Source organism: Bos indicus, chromosome 25 (genome assembly GCF_029378745.1).
Source record: "Bos indicus isolate NIAB-ARS_2022 breed Sahiwal x Tharparkar chromosome 25, NIAB-ARS_B.indTharparkar_mat_pri_1.0, whole genome shotgun sequence".
NCBI classification, from domain to species: domain Eukaryota; kingdom Metazoa; phylum Chordata; class Mammalia; order Artiodactyla; family Bovidae; genus Bos; species Bos indicus.
This window is the reverse complement of record NC_091784.1, coordinates 23,797,279-23,818,645: the sequence shown is the minus strand read 5'-3', so window position 1 is coordinate 23,818,645 and position 21,367 is coordinate 23,797,279. Positions and strand designations below refer to the sequence as shown.

At 41.8% G+C, this 21,367-nt stretch overlaps 1 protein-coding gene across 2 annotated transcripts in view; it reads right to left on the bottom strand.

The window, feature by feature from the left end:
- Positions 1-21,367, bottom strand: part of LCMT1 (leucine carboxyl methyltransferase 1) — a 69,452-nt gene that overhangs the window by 6,628 nt on the left and 41,457 nt on the right. The window contains exons 6-7 of one of the 2 annotated variants that reach the window (XM_070779834.1): positions 10,486-10,588; positions 3,893-4,013 (exon numbers count right to left, since the gene is read on the bottom strand). In XM_070779834.1, coding sequence (XP_070635935.1) covers positions 3,893-4,013; positions 10,486-10,588 — 224 coding nt within the window. The remainder of the gene's footprint in view (positions 1-3,892; positions 4,014-10,485; positions 10,589-21,367) is intronic. The other variant, XM_070779836.1, reaches the window with a different exon arrangement.

Genomic DNA, 21,367 nt, shown 5'->3' with positions numbered 1-21,367 from the left:
TGTGTATGATAGAAAGGATCTGGAAAGAACTTAAATACCCATTGCTTGGGGTTAAATAAATTCTGGCAGGTTTATATAATGAAATACCATATAGCCATGAAAACATAAAAAGCAGACAGACAGATATGAGATGGCCCCTAAGACAAACTCTTGAAAAGTAACTTACAAAGGAATGTGTATAGTATGCTCCCATCTATCTTTAGGGGGAAAAAAAAATCTCTCTTCACATTTATATATGCACATGAAAATTCTAGAATACAGCAAGGTTGCTTCCCAGGTTAGAGGCCGAAGTCTGCGATAGATGAGAGACTTTTCTTTGTTTACCCTTTAAACTATATGACTTTTTTTTTTTTTTTTTTTCATGTGGCATTACTCTCTGAATAAAGAAGAAAGGCAATGCCAAAGAATGTTCAGACTACTAGACAACTGCGCTCATTTCACATTCTAGCAAGGTAATGCTCAATATCCTTCAAGCTAGGCTTCAACAGTATGTGAACCAAGAACTTTCAAATGTATTTCAAAACAGGATTTAGAAAAGGCAGAGGAACCAGACATCAAACTTCCAACATCCGTTGGATCACAGAAAAAGCAAGGGAATTCCAGAAAAACATCTACTGCTTCACTGACTATGCTAAAGACTTTAACTGTGAGGATCACAACAAACTGTGGAAAATTCTTAAAGAGATGGGAATACCAGACCACCTTACCTACCTCTGAATTTAAAAAAAAAAAAAAAGGTTTAAAAAACATCATGTACATATGTGTGCAAAATGGCTGATGCATGTCAATGTATGGCAAAAACCACTACAATTTTGTACAGTAATTAGCCTCCAATTAAAATAAATAAATAAAAACCATCATGTATATATGTGTGCAGAACAAAATATTATGCACATTAATGTAGCACACACACTGGTACTTTGTCACATATAAGGTATCAAAACTTCAGCACTTTAACAATATATGAAGTGATTCCCCAATCCTCTGCACGTCAAGAACCAATGTTACTCTTTTTTGGGGAGGATGCATAGGGCTTATGTGGCAGTAATGATATGATTGCTGACTATTCATTCAGAATAGAAGCATATTTATGAGCACAAACTCCTTCATTTTATTGCCTCGGTTTGAATATTGGCTTGATATTTAATAGCTGTGAGCAAGATACCTAATCCCTTGGTTCAAACCCTTACCTGTAAATCCAGGATAGTACTAGTAACTACCCTGTGGGCAGTTGTAATGATCAAACAGGTTAATATATACGAAACTCAAAGAAAAGCGCTGGCTATATAATAATCAAATTCTAAGAATCTGAAATCATTATTACTGAAATAATCATCATCCATGTTGTTTTGTCCTTTAACTATTAATTAAATAACAACATAAGACATATGAGCAATTGACGAACATAAGGCTAATGATTCTGTACTTGTCAGGAAATAAATGAATTAAAAGTTGATTATTCACAAAATGAAGGTGGTGGGCAGGGTTTAAGCCCTTTGAGGGACAGCTGTGGTCAACATACTAAAAACTAGTACAATCTTAGCCCTGCACCAAAGTGACAGGGTCTCTGGCCAAAACTTATTTAACCCCTTATCTCTCACGTGATGTTGAATAAAAGAACACACAAATGAAACAGTGCACATGTGAAATGTGTGGAAACGTGGGAAATGAAATTCCTTCTTCCCAGGTATGGTGGCCCGAAAACACAGACAGATTGCCAGGATTTATCCACGTTGTTAGTACAGACTGACGAGGCCAGCAGCCATTATATTCATTTACCAGGTCAAAAGACTACGTCTGCAGCTTCCCTGGTGGTCCAGTGGTTAAGAATCCACTTTGCAGTGCAGGGGATGCCAGTTCCAACCCTGGTCCGGGAAGATCCCACATGCCTTGGAGCAACTAAGCCCATGAGCCGCAACTACTGAAGCCCGTGTGCCCTAGAGCCCGCACTCCACAAAAGAAGCCACTGCAATGAGAAGTCTGAGGACCACAATTCGAGAGCAGTCCCCACTCTGCAACCAGACAAAGCCCACGTGCAGCAACGAAGACCCAGTGCAGTCAAAAATAAATACATGAATATTAAAAAAAATTTTTTTTTAAAGACTGACTCTGAGGAATGCTTCCAATTAAAGAGGAAAATAAGAAAAATCAACCAACCAAGAACCACCTACACCAGAACCTGGGCTGGGTCGGGGGTGGGGAAGACAGGAGACCAAGGTCCAGCCCCAGACCTGTTTGCAGCTACGTGACATGTGCAAGGCCCTGCACTGCCCTTATCTGTAATCACATTTGAAAATAAAATGAAAAGCAGTTAAAAAAAAAACAAAATAAAATCAATAAAGCTAAACTAAAATAAACACTAAAAGTAGCTAACATGTATTGGCACTGCTTATCATCAGTCCACTGCTGTTCAACATCTCAGGAGTTCCCATAATAATCCAGAGAGGCAAGTCTTCTTTTTTTAATGAATGCACTTGCCAAATTTAGTCTGGATAATTTAGACCTGAGAGGCAGGTATTCTTATATAACCCTGGGGCTCTGAGAGATCCAAATAATAACTAAGTTAACAGCTTACTTAATGTTGTCAATGCTTTTGCACTTGTTAACTCGTTTATGAACTATGAGGTTGGGGGACTATTATCCTCATTTTTCAGATGAGGAAACAGGCACAGAGAGGTCAAGTAACTTGTCCAGATCACAGAGCTAGGCAGTCTGTCTCCACAGCATGGACTCCCAACCACAGAGCAATTCTGCTGCAGGTCACACAGACCCAAGACGAATTATTCCAAAACACCAAAACATAACCTTTCAGGCATCAGATGAGAACAGCGAGCCACAGGCCAGACTCAGTGATTTTAGAAATTAGGAAAGTGAAGTGAATTCTCCAGGAATTCAGTCCTTGGAATTCTCCAGGCCAGAATACTGGAGTGGGTAGCCTTTCTCTTCTTTAAGGGATCTTCCCAACCCAGGGATTGAACTCAGGTCTCCTGCATTGCAGGAGCTGTGAGCTCATTGAATGAGCTCAGCTCAGCTCATTCCAGCTGAGCCACAGGAAATGTTACAGTAAAATCCTAGATTTCTAATCTCTCTTGAAAAATTGGGAGTTCAGGCAACTCTAGGCTCACTCCACATAGTAACAACTGACTGGCACGAAAAGTGGGCATCCGTGAAATGGGACGTGGGTGTCCCAGGTCAGCACAGGCCCCACTACTTCACAGAGTATGACACCTGGCCAGCTTCTTCCACTTGCATCACTATCTGCCTCTGAAGGCATGTGAGTTCACTGCCCCTACCCTGATGACAGCCAAAATTCCCTCCATCAAGATCTATGACTTTATAGTAAACACAGTGATAAAGTAAGAACACAAAAAGCTTCCTTTAAGGCCAAGATGGAAGTTCCAGAAACTCTAGATAAAACTTTGCAGGCACTCTTGAACTCAAAAATACTAGGTTTAGGGCAGTCGTTAGGAATCCACCCTGGAATGCAAGAGACACTGATTCAATCCCTAGTCCGGGAAGATCCCACATGCCGCCTGGCAACTAAGCCCACGTGCCACAACTACTGTGCCCTTGCTCTCGAGCCCATGCTCTGCAGCAAGAGAAGACACCAACACAAGCCCTGGAACCCTAACTAAAGAGTAGTCCCTGCCGGCTGCTACCAGAGAAAGCCCCATATGCAGCAACGAAGACCCAGTTCAACCAAAAAAAAAAAATTAAATAAATAAACCTCAAGAAAAGAAAAGAATACTAGGTTTGCTGGAATTGATTAACAAAGGAGCTACAGAGGCAGAAGGAAAATAATAAGGGAAAGCATATTCCAAGGGTGCTCAAGACAGAGAAAGTCACCCCTGGAGTCCTGCACAGAACGTGGATTTCTTGAGCTTCCTCTTACCTGTTCGTAGTTTATGAACATGGCAGCCTCAAAACTGTTGGCGGCCCACTTGAGGAGGTTTGCAGACTGCTCCGGAGTCATGTACACCAGCACACATTCAGCTATCAGGAGGGTTGGCAATCTTAAGCGAAGAAAAAAAGGCACATAAATATGTTTTCATCCAGATGGGACTCTCTAAATGCGCTCACGTTGTAGTTCACACCCCAGTGCTTTCGGTTTGCATATTAACAATCAATGTAACACGACTCTAAGTTTTACAATGCAAAAAGGTGAGCGATCAGCAATCACTTTTGTCTCTCGGTTGAAAATGCAGACTATAAAAATGGCTACAGGTTCTTCCTAACTGTACACCCACACTGTGGCACAGTGCAGGCAGAGTCTCCCACTCAGGAGGCAGTTTATTTCCCTCCCCCTGGAATCTGGGTGAGTCGTGTAACTTGCTTTGGAATAGCAACAAACGTGATACCAGCAGAAGCTTGGAAATGACCTGGACGCTGGCACTTGCTCTCTTGCTGTACTTAGAAAACTGAAACCACTGTGGAAATGAACCCAAGCTAGCTTGCCCTAGGAGAGGAGGTCGGGTGCTTGAGAATGACACAGCTCCACTGACCAATCCGTTCTCCACACATGAACGAACCCCAAAGGACATGAGCGAAACCTGGCCCCTAGCAGATGAACCACCTAGCTAAGCCCAGGCCAGGTAAAGAAGGCTATTTGGGAATTTTTTGCATGATTTTTGAAACTTCTTTGTAGGCTTGAATCATTTAAAAAATGAAGTTAAACATATTTACAATATATTTTGTAAAAGGTAGCCATTAGCAACATTAGAAAGAGGATTAACACTTTTCAAAATATAACTGAAAGAAAAGCAGACAAGACAGCCCATAAAGGAAAACAGAGAACACAAATGAAACCACAGGGAAGAATACGTAATCTGAATATTTGTTACACAAATTTTTTTTTCATCTATTTCATAGATCTCCAAAGTGAGGCAAACTTCCTATGAAGATCTGGTCTGATTTATACATGATTACTTTCATGACCCACCAGCACATTTTCCAAACAGCTGGCTATACAGCTGCAGCTGTACTCAGAGTCAGATGCAGCTGACTCAGAGGCCTAATATGTGCCAATTTCTGCTCAACTGTTTTCACATGTGCTACCTGGTCTTCAAAACCATCGTGTGAAATAGTTTTGATCCCAGTTCATAAATGAAGACACTAAGCCTCAAAGAGATTAAAAAAGAAAAACCCCAAAACCCTGCCCTCTATTAAACAACTAGTAAGCAGAAGTAAGCTTCTTGGCATGAAAGTTATGACAAACCTAGACAGTGTGTTGAAAAGCACAGCCATTACTCTGCTGATAAAGGTCTGTATAGTTAAGGCTATGGTCTTCCCGGTAGTCACGAACGGTTGTGAAATTTGGACCATAAAGAAGGCGGAACGCCAAAGAACTGATGCCTTCAAACTGTTCAGTTCAATTCAGTCGCTCAGTCATGTCTGACTCTTTGCGACCCCATGGACTGCAGCACACCAGGCTTCCCTGTCCATAACCAACTCCCGGAGCTTACTCAAAACTCATGTCCATCGAATCAGTGATGTCATCCAACCATCTCATCCTCTGTCATCCCCTTCTCCTCCCACCTTCAATCTTTTCCAGCATCAGGGTCTTTTTAAATGAGTTAGTTCTTCACATCAGGTGGCCAAAATATTGGAATTTCGGCTTCAGCATCAGTCCTTCCAATGAATAGTCATGACTGATTTCCTTTAGGATGGACTGGTTGGATCTCTTTGCAGTCCAAGGGACTCTCAAGAGTCTTCTCCAACACCACTGTTCAAAAGCATCAATTCTTTGGTGCTCAGTTTGCTTTATAGTCCAACTCTCACATCCATACATGACTACTGGAAAAACCATAGCTTTGACTAGATGGACCTCTGCTGGCAAAGTAATGTCTCTGCTTTTTAATGCACTGTCTAGGTTGGTCATAGCTTTTCTTCCAAGGAGTAAGCATCTTTTAATTTCATGGCTGCAGTCACCATCTGCAGTGATTTTGGAGCCTCCCAAAATAAAATCTGTCACTGTTTCCATTGTTTCCCCATCTATTTGACACGAAGTGATGGGACCGGATGCCATGATCTTAGTTTTCTGAATGTTGAGTTTTAAGCCAACTTTTTTACTCTCCTCTTTCCCTTTCATCAAGGGGCTCTTTAGTTCTTCTTCACTTTCTGCCATAAGGATGGTGTCATCTGCAGATCTGAGGTTATTGATATTTCTTCTGGCAATCTTGATTCCAGCTTGTGCTTCATCCAGCCCCACATTTTGGATGATGTACTCTGCATATAAGTTAAATAAGCAGGGTGACAATATACAGCCTTAACACATTCCTTTCCCAATTTAGAACCAGTCTGTTGTTCCATGTCCAGTTCTAACTGTTGCTTCCTGACCTGCATACAGATCTCTCAGAAGGCAGGTAAGGTGGCCTGGTATTCCCATCTCTTTAAGAATTTTCCACAATTTGTTGTAATCCACACAGTCAAAGGCTTTGGCGTAGTTAATAAAGCAGAAATAGATGTTTTTTTGGAACTCTCTTGCTTTTTTGATGATCCAACAGATGTTGGCAATTTGATCTCTGGTTCCTCTGCCTTTTCTAAAACCAGCTTGAACATCTGGAAGTTCACGGTTCACATACTGTTGAAGCCTGGCTTGGAGAATTTTGAGCATTATTTTGCTAGCATGTGAGATGAGTACAATTGTGCAGTAGTTTGAGCATTCTTTGGCATTGCCTTTCTTTGGGATTGGAATGAAAACTGACCTTTTCCAGTCCTGTGGCCACTGCTGAGTTTTCCAAACTTGCTGGCATATTGAGTGCAGCATCACTTTCACAGCATCATCTTTTAGGATTTGAAATAGCTCAACTGGAATTCCATCACCTCTACTAGCTTTGTTTGTAGTGATGCCTCCTAAGCCCCACTTGACTTTGCATTCCAGGATGTCTGGCTCTAGGTGAGTGATCACACCATTGTGCTTATGTGGGTCACAAAGATCTTTTTTGTATAGTTCCTCTGTGTATTCTTGCCACCTCTTCTTAGTATCTTCTGCTTCTGTTAGGTCCATACCATTTCTGTCCTTTATTGTATCCATCTTTGCATGAAATGTTCCCGTGGTATCTCTAATTTCCTTGAAGAGATCTCTAGTCTTTCCCATTCTATTGCTTTCCTATATTTCTTTGCACTGATCACTGAGGAAGGCTCTCTTATCTCTTCTTGCTATTCTTTGGAACTCTGCATTCAAATGGGTATATCTTTTCTCCTTTGCCTTTAGCTTCTCTTCTTTTCTCAGCTATTTGTTAGGCCTCCTCAGACAACCATTTTGCCTTTTTGGATTTCTTTTTCTTGGGGATGGTCTTGATCACTGACTCCTGTATAATGTCATGAACCTACGACCATAGTTCTTCAGGCACTCTGTCTATCAGATCTAATCCTTTGAATCTTTTTGTCATTTCCACTGTATAATCATAAGTGGAAGCTAGAAAAAACTCCTGGAAGTCCCCTGGACAACAAGGAGATCAAACCAGTCAATCTTAAGGGAAATCAACCCTGAATATTTATTGGAAGGACTGATGCTGAAGCTGAAACTCCAGTATTTTGGTCATCTGATGCAAACAGCTGACTCATTGGAAAAGTCCCTGATGCTGGGAAAGATTGAGGGAAGAAGAAGAGGGTGTCAGAGGATGAGATGGCTGAATGCCATCACTGTTGCAATGGACATGACGTTGGGCAAACTTCAGGAGATGGTGAGGGACAGAGAGGCCTTGCGTGCTGCAGTCCATGGGATCACAAAGAGGCAGACTCGACTGGGTGACTGAACAACAATAACAACATGCAGAAGTAAAACAGGAATCCAGGGTAAGAGTCCGAGACTTGCGCTCTCTTCATTCTGAGTGGGCTCCAGGCCCTCTGGTATCAGCTTTAGCTAATCTGCTGCTGACGTCCACAAACCCACATGCTCCCAAGAAATCCAGCAACACACCCTTGAGAGTCAAGACCTTCCTTCTGCTAAAAGAATACACACTACTTGCTCAGCATCACTAATTTCATTAGAGAAATGAAAATCAAAACTACAGTGAGGTATCACCTCATGCTGGTCAGAATGGCCCTCATTCAAAAGTCTACAAATAACAAATGCTGGAGGGGTTTGGAACCCTCCTGCACCGTTGGTGGGAACGTAAGTTTCCACTATGGAAAACAGTATGGAGGTTCCTCAGAAAATTAAAAATAGGATTACCATATGATCCAGCAATCCCCCTCCTAGACATATATCTGGACAAAACTACAATTCAAAAAGATACCGGCACTCCTATGGGCAAAGCAGCACTATTCACAAAAGCCAAGATGTGGAAGCAACCTAAGTGTCCACCGACAGAGGAACAGATGAAGAAGATGTGGTGTATATACACAATAAAATACTACTCAGTCATAGAAAAGAGTGAAACAGTGACATCTGCATCAGGACTGATGCAACTAGCGATTATCATACTAAGTGCAGCAAGTCTGAAGAGAAAGGCAAATCCGTATGGCATCACTTATATGTGGAACTTAAAACATAGCACAAATGAACCTATCTATGAAACAAAGACTCACAGACACAGAGGTCAAAGCTGTGGTTGCCAAGGGTGGGGGGCGGGGGCGAAGGAGGAACGGACTGCAAGTCTGGGATTAGCAGACGTAAACAAGTATATACAGAATGGATACTCTACAAGGTCCCACTGTATAGCACAGGGAACTATACTCAATATCCTGGGATAAATCATAATGCAAAAGAATATAACTAAGAACATCAATGTGTGTATAACTGAGTCACTGTGCTGTACAGCAAAAACTAACACAACACTGTTTCTCAACTATACTTCAATTAAAAAATATAAATTTAAGAAAACACGCCATATTCTGCAACTTGTGAACCATGTAATGGTCTCCCCAAAGGAAAAAAGAAGTATAAATACTCTTGGCAATGTATGGCCCTTACTTCTGAACACTCAAATAAGACAGATTCAGATAGTAAAGCTGGAGTGACAAAGCCCATTTTGACATTTGGGCTGGTGGGGCCGTAAATCCTGTGAATAACAACCTAGTTGATGATTTCAGAAGAAAGGTAAGCAAGAACTTCAATACGCTGAGATGACAGCCATCGCCAAGCCGATGCGTCAGAAGATCACTCTTTCACCCTCTACTCCTCCATCACCCAAAGCTCGTCTGTATTTGTGTCTGTCCTTACCCTCTTTCTTCCCCTCTCAGAAGACTGGGGGGTGTTTCTCTTCCCTCAAAGGCGAGTTAACTCAGTCCATGCTCTTCTTCCTCCCTTCCCTGTCCTCCAATGATTTCCCTCATTGTTCATTTTTCATTGTTTGCCGCTGATTCCTCGCCTTCAATTTATTTTTTGAAATAACTTTCCCTTTCCCTTCCCTTCCTTCCAAACCTCTCCTTGAGCCTTTCACCTCAGATATCCTGGAAAGTGTTACCCTCACCCATGGCAGACCAAGTAGGTAGGCCTTTTGCTCCCACTAGCTCTTTATCCATCTGACCAGCATCACTCTGCTAAAACCAAACCTCCACTGCCCTCCTCTGCCTCCCTAGGTACCCACACTCAAGAATCCGGTGCACACCCTTCTGGTCCATTTTAAAAACACTTCCTTGATGTATACACATAATCACAAAATTACAGAATTTGGGGGGAGGAGTTGCTTGTACACATTTGGTATCACATTCTGCATATAACCTGCCATCTAGTTTTTAAAAACTCAACATTAAACTTTGGAGCTCTCTCCAAAGTCATGCATTTTACGTATCATTCATCCGTTCTCCTCCTGATGGACATTTCAGTTGTTTCCAATTTTCTGCTACTAAAACTGAAAGCTGAAGTGAACGTCCTCCTTGTACATACGTGTAGACCTTCTCAGGAGAGACACATCCAAACATGGAACTGCAATATCACATGATACCAGCAATTTTACTAAATTCCAGATTGCTCCTTGCAATGTCACACCAAGATCACTTCTACCCGTGGTGTATGAGCATCCCTTTCCCCCAATATCCGTGCCAACACTTGATACTGTCAGACTTCTACCTTTCCGCCAACCTGGTGGCGGTACAACAGAATTTCATCTGATTACTACTGAAGTTCAATACCATTTTAACACGATACCCAGTTTCCTCTGAGCTGCCTGGTCATCTATCCTTTGCCCATTTTTCCACCAGACTTTTTTTAAAGAAATAGTAGCTATTCTTTTATACCCTGGATGCTAATCCTTTCTTTATATGTTACAATTATATGTTTCTATGCATACAATTATCTTCCCTCAAACTTATGATATTAGGAATCAGTATTTTACAAAAGCAATACAAGCGATTCTCATGGGAAAACAGACTTGGGGAACACTGCTTCTTAAAAAACTTCAGACAACTACTCTAAATAGCAATGAAATGATAAAGATTACAGAGGACAAAATGGTATATGTAATTACACTGCACTTCCAACTGGCCTTATCCCCAGTTAGCATGAAATCACAAATGTAAGAGGTTAAAAAAAAATCTCACTGTGTACTCATGTTACATTTCTTTAACTTCTCTTCCAGGTCAGCTATATCTCGGAGATCTGCTCCAATGATGGCATATCTTGTTGAATCCAACATGTGCCCATCTGTAAATGCAAGAAGAGATGGCAATTTCAACAGAAACTGATCAGGAAGAGATTGTAACTTCAATGGATGTGGCTTTTTCAAAACAAAAGTAAATGTACTGTTTTTCTCCACTATAAAAATGCATGCTCATTATGGGGGGAAAAAAATCAGGAGGTGAAAATTAACTAAAGTCATACCTTTCAAAGATAACTATTAGTGTTTTAATGTATAACATTCTATCCCTCTTTCTATGTGCTTAAATTCATATACACAACACAGACACACCCCCCACCCTTTCTTCCCTGTCAAATACACAACACACACACACACACACACCTTGCACATTAAAAGAAAATGGGACCACCCAATACTTGTTCTGAAAGCTTTTCCTTTTTAACAACAGTATCAGGAACAAATGAACTTACTTACAAAACAGGAAGAGACTCACAGGCTTAGAGAATGAACTTACGGTTGCTGGGGGGAAGGATGGGGGAAGGGATAGTTAGGGAGTTTGGGATGGACATATTCACACTGCTATATTTAAAATGGACAACCAATAATCACATACTGTACAGCACGTGGAACTCAGTTCAATGTTACGTGGAAGCCCGGATAGGAGGCGAGTCTGGGGGAGAATGGTTACATGGATATGTATGGCTGAGTCCCTTCACTGTTTACCTGAAACTACCACAACATTGTTAATCAGCTAGATTCCAGTATAAAATAAAACGCGGAAAAAACCACAACAACAACAGTACGAGGGACAACATTCTCTGTCATGATTTCACAGCGCTTCAGCGAGTAGATAAAACAACTTGCTTAGCCAATCACTCAGTATTAGACAGGCAGTATTTCCAAATTTATTTCAGCTGAGGCATTGCAATGAATATCCTTATATACATATTACAAAGGACTTGCTCAGTTATGCTGGTTATGATGAGCAGAATCAGGAGATCAAAGAGGAAGCCTATTTAAATATTGGTACTAATTGCTCTCAAAATGTTTTGTCAATTTGCAAGATATTACATTTAAAATAAAACAGGTGATGTACTACAGTATTTACAGATAAAATAATATTTTGTTGTTCAGTCGCTAAGTTGTGTCTGACTCTGCAAACCCATCTCCCGGATGGAGTTTGCTCAAATTCATTTCTGTTGAATTGGTGAGGCTATCTAACTATCTCATCTTCTGCCACCCTCTTCTCCTTTTGCCTTCAATCCTTCCCAGCATCAGGGTCTTTTCCAATAAGTCAGCTCTCCACATCAGGTGGCCAAAGTATTGGAGCTCCAGCTTTGGCATCAGTCCTTCCAATGAATATCCAGGGTTGATTTCCTTGAGGACTGACTAGCTTGATCTCCTTGTCCAAAGGAGATAAGAGTCTTCAAGAGTCTTCTCCAGCACCACAGTTTGAAAGCATCAATTCTTTGGTGCTCAGCTTTCTTTGTGGTCCAACTCTCACATCTGTACATTACTACTGGAAAAACCATAGCTTTCACTATACGGACCTCTACTGGTAAAGTGATGTCTCTGGTAATATGCTGTCTAGGTTTGTCATAGCTTTCCTTCCAAAGAGTAAGTGTCTTTTAACCACCATCTGCAGTGATTTTGGAGCCCAAGAAAATAAAATTTGTCACTGCTTCCACTTTTCCCCCTTCTATTTGTGATGAAGTGATGGGAACAGATGCCATGGTCTTAGTTTTCTGAATGTTGAGTTTTAAGCCAACTTTTTCACTCTCTTCTTTCACCCTCATTAAAAGGCTCTTCAGTTCCTCTTCACTTTCTGCCATTAGAGTGGCATCATCTCCATATTTGAGTCTGTTGATATTTCTCCCAGCAATCTTGATTCCAGTTTGTGATTCATCCAGCCAGGGATCTCACACGATGTACTCTGCATGTAAGTTAAAAAACAAGGTGACGATATACAACCTTGTCATACTTCTTTCTCAATTTTGAACCAGTCTGTTGTTCCACGTAACAACTGTTGCTTCTTGACCCACATACAGGTTTCTCAGGAGGCAGGTAACATAATATTCCCTTTAAGATATTCCAACAGAGGTTGGATGAAATGGTATATATTGTGATTCTCAAGCTTTGGCAGGAATCAGAATCACCCAGAGTTCTTGTTGAAACAACTGATCAGGCTCTGCTCCCTGAGTTTCTGATTTATATTTTTTCAAAATGTTACTGTCATTCAGTCACTAAGTTGTATCTGACTCTTAGTGACCCCATGGACTACAGCACGCCAGCCTTCCCTATCCTTCATTATTTCCCAGAATTTGCTCAAATTCATGTCCATTGAGTCGGTAATGCCATCTAACCATCTCATCCTCTGCCACCTTCTTTTCTTCTTGGCTTCAATCCTTCCCACTATCAGTGTCTTTTTGAAAATGGAAATCCATATTTCTAGTAAGTTTCCAGATTGTGTTGATGCTGTTAGTGTGGGGCTAGACTTTTATTTATTTTTTCAATATTTATTTATTTGGCTGCACCTGGTCTTAGCTGCAGAATGTGGGATCTAGGTCCCTGACCAGGGATCAAACCCAGGCCCCCTGCATTGGAAGCATGGGGTCTTAGCCACTGGACCACCAGGGAAGTCCTATGGGAACACACTTTTAGAACCACAGGTAGATGAAATGACACTGGCAATAAAATTAGGCGATGGTACATGGAGATTCATCAATCTAGTCACATTATTTCTGTGTAGCCCTGAAATTCTTTTCAATTTAAACTTTCCATTTTTAAAGATCGATTAGAATGAAAAAAGAAATTAAATTGCTTGATTATTTACTCCAAGCACTGTTTGCTCAACTTCCTCAAAGGTACAAACCATGGAAGGAGCTGGGACATTTTACACCCTGCATCACTGCTGAGAACCCAGAGCAAAAAAGTGTGAGGAAGGAAATGGCATGTGAGCTTGTTTTCCCTTACTGAGCACCCCGCTGAGCTAGTTCAAATACACTTGGCCACATCCCATAAGCTAACAAGAAATACCTTCTAGGAACCTGCTAGATGTCAGGAAACCACTCAAGGACAAAGCCAGGAGATCCAGAGTCAGTCCTAGGCACTGCAACACCCGAGTCCAGAAAAGAATATAAAGGACGTGAAGGCACTTGCTTGCCCTGCTGTGAAAACAAGCAATGACTCTCAAATGCCTGTGTGCCTTCTGACAACATAGATATTAAAATTGAGGTTTTCCATCGCTGACCACAAAAAAAGAGAGGCCCAGAATGTTGAAGCATGTGGCTCCCTCGGACCATGCAATTCACAAAAGACCCATCTTACTAAGAGATGTGGATCTAAAGGTATATGCAAGGCAAAAACTGCACATGGTCATGATTATTCTTAAAAATTGAGCATAAGGCATGGCAGAGTGCAAAGGGCAATGACCTAGAGTGCACCCAGCAGTGACCCAGCTGTATTCCCAGGCAAGCTGGCATACTACCTGGGAAGCCCTAGACACAGTGACCCCAAGGTATCATCAACGATATAATCTGATGCTCTAAATCACACATACGCCACACCTGTCATGATCCTCAGAAGTCAGGGGCTACTCAATCTGTGCAGAAATAGAAAGTCTGTTATCTGCCCTTGAAGAATGCCTGACCCTCATTTCACAAGAAACAGAAAGAAGATACAGGCCCAGGGTAAGTTTCAAGGGAGGTATACTATGCTGGGACTTCCCAGGTGGCACAGTGGTAGAGACTCCACCTGCTAATGCAGGAGACTCAAGAGACTTGGGTTCAATCCCTGCGTCAGGAAGGTCCCCAGGGGAAGGAAATGGCAAATCCACCCCAGTATTCTTGCCTGGAAAATCCCATGGACAGAGGAGCCTGGCAGGCTACCCTCCACGGAGTCACAAAAGAGTCAGACATGACTGAGCGCACATTACTATTCTAGGAAAATGCACCATTTTTAGAAAATCTAACAGTGGCAAGAGACCAAAAAAAAAACAACAGAAAAACCTTGGTGCCGTTAGAACGTTTCTGAAAACAGATAAGAAAAAGACCTTCTCATCAAAATGAGATTCAGAATCCTTTCCTTTATTTCTATATTCTACTTCCGAAGAGAAAAATAGAAGGGGACTTCAAAGCATTTGTGTGATATTCACATAAGAACAATTTTCTAAAGGAAGAGCTGGTACCCACCCACTTCTGGAAAGCAACTTAACATTGATTTAGAACCTTAAATTGCTACCAGTAGCTCTCCCTGTGCAGAGAAGGCAATGGCACCCCACTCCAGTACTCTTGCCTGGAGAACCCCAGGGATGGAAGAGCCTGGTGGGCTGCAGTCCATGGGGTCACTAAGAGTCGGATATGACTGAGTGTCTTCACTTTCACTTTTCACTTTCATGCATTGGAGCAGGAAATGGCAACCCACTCCAGTGTTCTTGCCTGGAGAATCCCAGGGACGGGGGAGCCTTGTGGGCTGTCCGTCTATGGGGTCGCACAGAGTGGGACACGACTGAAGCGACTCAGCAGCAGCAGCAGCTCTCTCTGTCATCAATCATTAGAGGACTGACTTCTAAGAGGATTTAAGAGGGAGAAGTCCTGAAGACATAACACCATGACATGGTTTTTTTAAAAAATTAAGAACAAATTAATACCAGGCCAGAATGGCAAGACAAGTATAAAAATCCTATTCCTCAGGTTTGATCATTTCATTCAAGCAGCAGCTCTCAACTTTGTCCCTAGGGAACACTGGGTGGTGTCTGGAGACATTTCCGGTTGTCACAACTGGGGGATGTTCAAGGCATCTAGTAGGTAGAGGTCAGGGACAATGCTAAAACATTATACATTGTGTGGGGCAGCCCCCCAACAGGGGATTATCCAGCCCCAGATGTTAGCAGGACTGAGGTTGAGAAACCCTGTGCTAGACTTACACACAAAAATTCAAAGATCATTAGTTGATGTTGAAATTTTTAAAAAAACCCTTGAATAGTTCTAATTATTCTCAGATAGGGGAAACTTAACATGCTGTAGCTTGGGAACAGGATATGGTTCCCAAGATGAAAATTCTCTAGAGTGCATCAGCAGAGGAACGGGCTTCGGAGTCAAAACAACCCTAAGAGCAAAGCTATTCTGCCAGTTCCCAGTCACATGATATACCACTCACGCATTTTTAAACATAAAATTCAAACAATGGCAACCTCATGTGGCTATACCGAACATTAAGGGCAATGTAAAAGTGTGAGCTCCAGGACTTCCCTGGTGGTTCAGTGGTTAAGAATCCACCTGCCAGTGCAGGGGACATGGGTTCAATCCCTGGACTGGGAAATAAGATCCCACATGGCACAGGGCAACTAAATCTGTGTGCCACAACCATGGAAGCCCGTGCTCTAGAGCCCATACGCTGCAACAAGAGAATCCACTGCAGTGAACACCCCAATGAGAGCAGCCCCCACTTGCTGCAATGAGGGAAAGCCTACACAGAACAACAAAGAGTCCATGCACCACAACGAAGACCCAGTGCAACCAAAAATAATAATTATTATTATTTAAGTGCAAGCTCCATGGTTTCCAACTGTGTACCCTGAGGTGCCCTGGGACAGCACAACCAACTTGGCAGAGCAGGATGTTTTAATAAATTTTTGAGGGAAACACAGAGACCCTCAACATGGATCAGACACAAGCAAACCACCAGTCAAAGCAGTCACAGTGTCCACTTGTGACCTCTGTGCACTCACTTTTAATGACACCCTATCTCTGCATAGCTGACCTCTCAAGATACGACTGTGATTAAAACAAACAAGCAAACAAACGCCACTACTGCTCAAACATCGCTTGCAATATTGCAAGAGGAACAGATGGTGGTGTCCCACCTGCTCCCAGGCAAGGTCATGACGTGCCTGACAGGAGCACGTATCCCATTGGAAGTAACTGTGGTTATTTAAGAAGGAAATTAAAAGAGCATTTGTTCTTAAACTGTATGCGTCTTTTTTTTCAAATGATCAAGAAGCTGTTAGAGTATAAATGCTTACAATGCTTGAGGCTAAACTTATTAATAAACAGAATTGTTGATATGTTTTGTAACCTAGGGTCACTGAAAAGTTTACTGAGGCGCTTAGGGCGCTGTGATCCAAGGAAAGTAGGGACTCCTTGTCTGACCCAATGCCTGGGATGTCATGGAGGTCTTCTGTGAAGACCAGACACAGATGATTAAATCCAGGTAGGTGCTGAGAAGCTCCACCCAGATGAAAACTGTTAGTTGCTCAGTCGTGTCCAACTCTTTGCAACCCTATGGACTGTAGCCTGCCAGGCTCCTCCATCCAAGAATACTAGAGTGGGTAGCCATTCCCTTCTCCAAGGGATCTTCCCGACCCAGGGATCAAACCCAGATCTCCCGCATTGCAGATGGATTCTTTACCATCTGAGCCACCAGGGAAGTCCCCAACCCAGATTAACCCAACCCAAACTGGCAAGCTGCAGGATGGTGAGCTAAACAGACAGTTGTTATTTTAAGCCATGTGCTTTCCAGTGGTTTGTTTCAGAGCAAAAGCTCACACAGGTTTTAATTATCTGCCTCATTAAGCTCATGCCTACAAAAGGATAGGCTTCCCTGGTGGCTCAGAGGTTAAAGTGTCTGCCTGCAATGCAGGAGACATGGGTTTGATCCCTGGGTCAGGAAGATCCCCTGGAGAAGGAAATGGCAACCCACTTCAGTATTCTGGCCTGGAGAATCCCATGGACGGAGGAGCCTGGTGGGCTACAGTCCATGGGGTCGCAAAGAGTCGGACACAACTGACTTCACTTTCACTTTCTTTCTACAAAAGGCATAAAGAAATGTAAGATTTACATGATGCAACAGTGTAAACACACACACAGAATCCACAGTGCATACGAGTCATGATCTCTTCCATCACCTCCAAGTCAGCATTTCAAGAGAGATGGGTTCCTCTGTGCTGTTAAGCTGGAGTGAAGCCCATCAATCTCATTCATTGTATGTCTTCAAGGACAGATGCATTATTAGGACTGCACGCCATTTTTAGGTCTACAGATTTTCGAGAACACTTCAGTTTAGAAAAGGCAGGGTGGGTGGGGCATGTTGTAAAATGGATTCAGCCTCAAGTGGATTTCTGGACCACACAGAAGTTTTGCTGGTCTGTCTGTCCATCAGTCCACCTGGTAATACTTAGTGAGCTCTCACTATGTCCAGGGCACTGAGTTTTGGGAATAAGTGGGTGAACAGGGAGATACTGTCCTGCCCGCATGGGCCCTGTGATCCAGCAGGGAAGATGAACACTGGGCAAGTGTGGAGAGCACTACAAAGATGGGGGCGGTCTTGTGGGAACAGGATCCCACTTCCCTTAGAACAGAGTCCTGACTTCTTGACCTGGCCTGCAAGATCCTAGGCGATGCAGTCCCTGATGGCTTCATCACACCGCCTCACTGCCAGGTTCAGTCACGCTGGGCTTTCAGCATCCTTGCACGCTCCTCCTTTGCCTCCACTTGCCTTGATTGAGAAAACCTTCTCTGTAGAGTTTCTCCTTCTTAGGGTTCAGTTGAAATGCCTGGTATTTGGAAATGCTTTGATTGGGCTGCCCTTTTTACTTTATATTCATCCAGTTCCACACAGGAGTTGAGATGGATTACAAAAACATAAATGTTCGTTCATTCAAGCCTTCAGGTACATGTTTATTCCATTAACAATCTGTGTCCCAGGCACTGTTTTCAGTGCTGGGGATATAGTGATGAATGAGACAGGAAGGGTCCCTGCTCTCATGAGGCTTATCCCCTCAGAGAGGGAGACAGTGAGTCATAGACCAAATGAAGAATCAAGGTAACATCAGAGTATTAACTGCTATGAAGAAAAGAGGATGGTAAATCTAGATAGTGTACTAAAAAGGAGAAACATCACTTTGCCAACAAAGGTCCATATAGTCAAAGCTATGGTTTTGTAAGGAGATCAAACCAGTCAATCCTCAAGGAAATCAGGCCTGAATATTCACTGGAAAGACTGATGCTGAAGCTGAAGCTCCAATGCTTTAGCCACCTGATGTGAAGAGATGACTCACTGGAAAAGACCCTGATGCTGGGAAAGATTGAGGGCAGGAGGAGAAGGGGGTGACAAAGGATGAGACAGTTAGATGGCATCACTGACTCAATGGACATAAATTTGAGCAAACTCCAAGAGATAATGGAGGACTGAGGAGCCTGGTGTGCTGCAGTTCATGGGGCCGTGAAAGTTGGGTCACAACTGAGCAACTGAACAAGAGAAGAGCATGACGTGGCAGCTGAAATGAGACATGTGTGACCACATGGAGCCCATCAAGCAAAATTAGAGCGAAAGAGTTCCAGACCAAGGGAAGAGGAAAAAGTCTGAAGATGAGAGAGAGCTTGGCAAAGTCAGAGGATAGCAGGAGGGCAGTGTGATGAGATCCTAGTTACTGTGTTCGAAAATAAAATGAGGAGGCATCCATTTGACTGATTAACCATGTGGATTTCGGCTCTGGGAAGATTTAATCAGAAAAGTCATAGAACCTGACTTACTTTTTAAGAACTCTTCCTGATTTACTTTTCATTGTGTATCCATTTATATACTTTTAATTTACTACCCTATGAATACTTCAGCTTAAGAAAACATCTATCATTAATTCTAAGATGCATATTTTTTTAACATTTTAACATGTCTGAAATCAGGATGCATCTAACAGCTGTTAATGTATCTGTTTAATTTGCCAACACTCTTTCTTATTGATAAACAGTGGCGATTCTTAAAATGACAGACCCACAAGTTTGAAGGAAAAGGATAATTTTTAAATTTTTGTCACTTTTATTATCACCTATCACTTTTCTCAGATTTTCATTTGCATTTTAATTTTTATTTATTTTTTATTCAATTTCTCTTTTCTCAATACAATGGCAACATCAACAACTATAAAAGACTAGAAAGACAACAACTATAAAGACTGGAAAATTTACCCACATTAAGACACAGAGTTAAAAAAACAAACAAAAATAAGAAAAAAAATCTGCAATTAAAAAAAAAACTGACAAAAGGCATTTATCAAAGAACTATCTTTATAAGGGTTCCTATAAACTGAAAAAAAAAAGGGAAACATTGCAACTGAAGAAAAAATTGGGCAAAGGAAATTTACAAAGAAATTCCCAAAGGCTAATGACATGAAAGATAACTCACTAGCACTCAAAGTTATATAAAATTTTAAAATAGGACATCAGTTCAGCTAATCAGACTGGCAAATTTCTACCAATATTTTAAAATATTTAATATGTGAAAATATCCAGTGTTAGTGAAGATTTAGAGAAAGAGTATCCTCATCTACTCTTAGTGAACACATAAATTAATAAAAAGAATTTTGAAGATCATCCTGGTAGTAGCTATTAAAATTCACAATGCACAATCCTTCAACCTAGCAATTCCTGCAAATACGCACATATACATGTGTCTTCTACAGCACTGTTGAATATAGAAACATAAAAAGGCAGCAATCTAAATGACCATCAGTGAAAGCGAAAGTCGCTCAGTCGTGTCGAACTCTTTGCAACCCCATGGACTACACAGTCCATGGAATTCTCCAGGCCAGAATACTGGAGTGGGTAGCCTTTCCCTTCTCCAGGGGAGCTTCCCAACCCAGGGATCAAACCCAAGTCTCCCGCATTGCAGGTGGGTTCTTTACCAGCTGAACAACCACAGGGAAGCCCAAGAATACTGCAGTGGGTAGCCCATCCCTTCTCCAGCGGATCTTTCCAACCCAGGAATCGAACCTGGGTCTCCCACATTGCAGGCAGACTCTTTACCAACTGAGCTATCAGGGACCATCAGTAGGGACTAGATTAAATAAAATGGAATTTCCGTGCAGAGGAAATGGCTATAAAGCCACTAAAAATAAGGAAGGATTGTATACACTGACATGAAAAGACAGTCATGATTTAGCAGGACATGAAAAGAGCAAGTCACAAAACAGTACGTATAAATTATTCTATTAAAATTACATATAAACCTATATTCATATACAGAAGTATAGATCATTCATTCAACAAATACATGTTAAACTACAACAGATATTTATTCAATGTGTTTAGACATTCATTCAACAAAAATTTACTGAATCTTTTATGTCTATAGGAGAAAATACTAAGAACACTGGTTATCTTGGATAAGGGGAAGGATTATGGAAGGTCCTCCCTCCTTCGAATGTTTTCACACTGATGGATCAAAGTTCCAGCAAAGTACTAGACAGTTCACTACAGATAACTGTTCTGACTCAAATATTAACCAAACATACAGAAAATTATGATAGGCAAAGTGTGGAGAAAGCAAATCGGCCAGCAAATGACAGAGCTTGAACAGTTTCTACTTATAATCTGTATAAGGGAAACAGAGGTCAGGGGAGATATTATTTTCTGTGGAAACTTTCTTAGTAATGTGATCACTAGTAGGTGTCTAAAGCACTGTGGTTGTGTGACAGAGGAGGCGTACCTAGTTATCCGACATTTGTTGTACTATCTACATCACCCATCCGAGAAGGCCACCCTCTCTAAGCACATTTTCTGACCTGAATTTTTAATAAGGCCCTTGAACGTCTCTATCAGATACAGGTTGAGAATGATGGAACATTCTGGAAGAGTTTTACTATAATTTGAGAGGCTTTAGAAATGAGGAAAGTGTTGTTTGCAAGCATTCATACTTAAAACCTAGGGAGAGCGACTTCCCTGGTGGCCCAGTGGCTAAGACTCCACACTCCTAATATAAGGGGTCCAGGTTTAAACCCTCTTCAGGGAACTAGATCCCACATCCCACAACTAAAAAGATCCTGCATGCCGCAGAAAGATGGAACATCC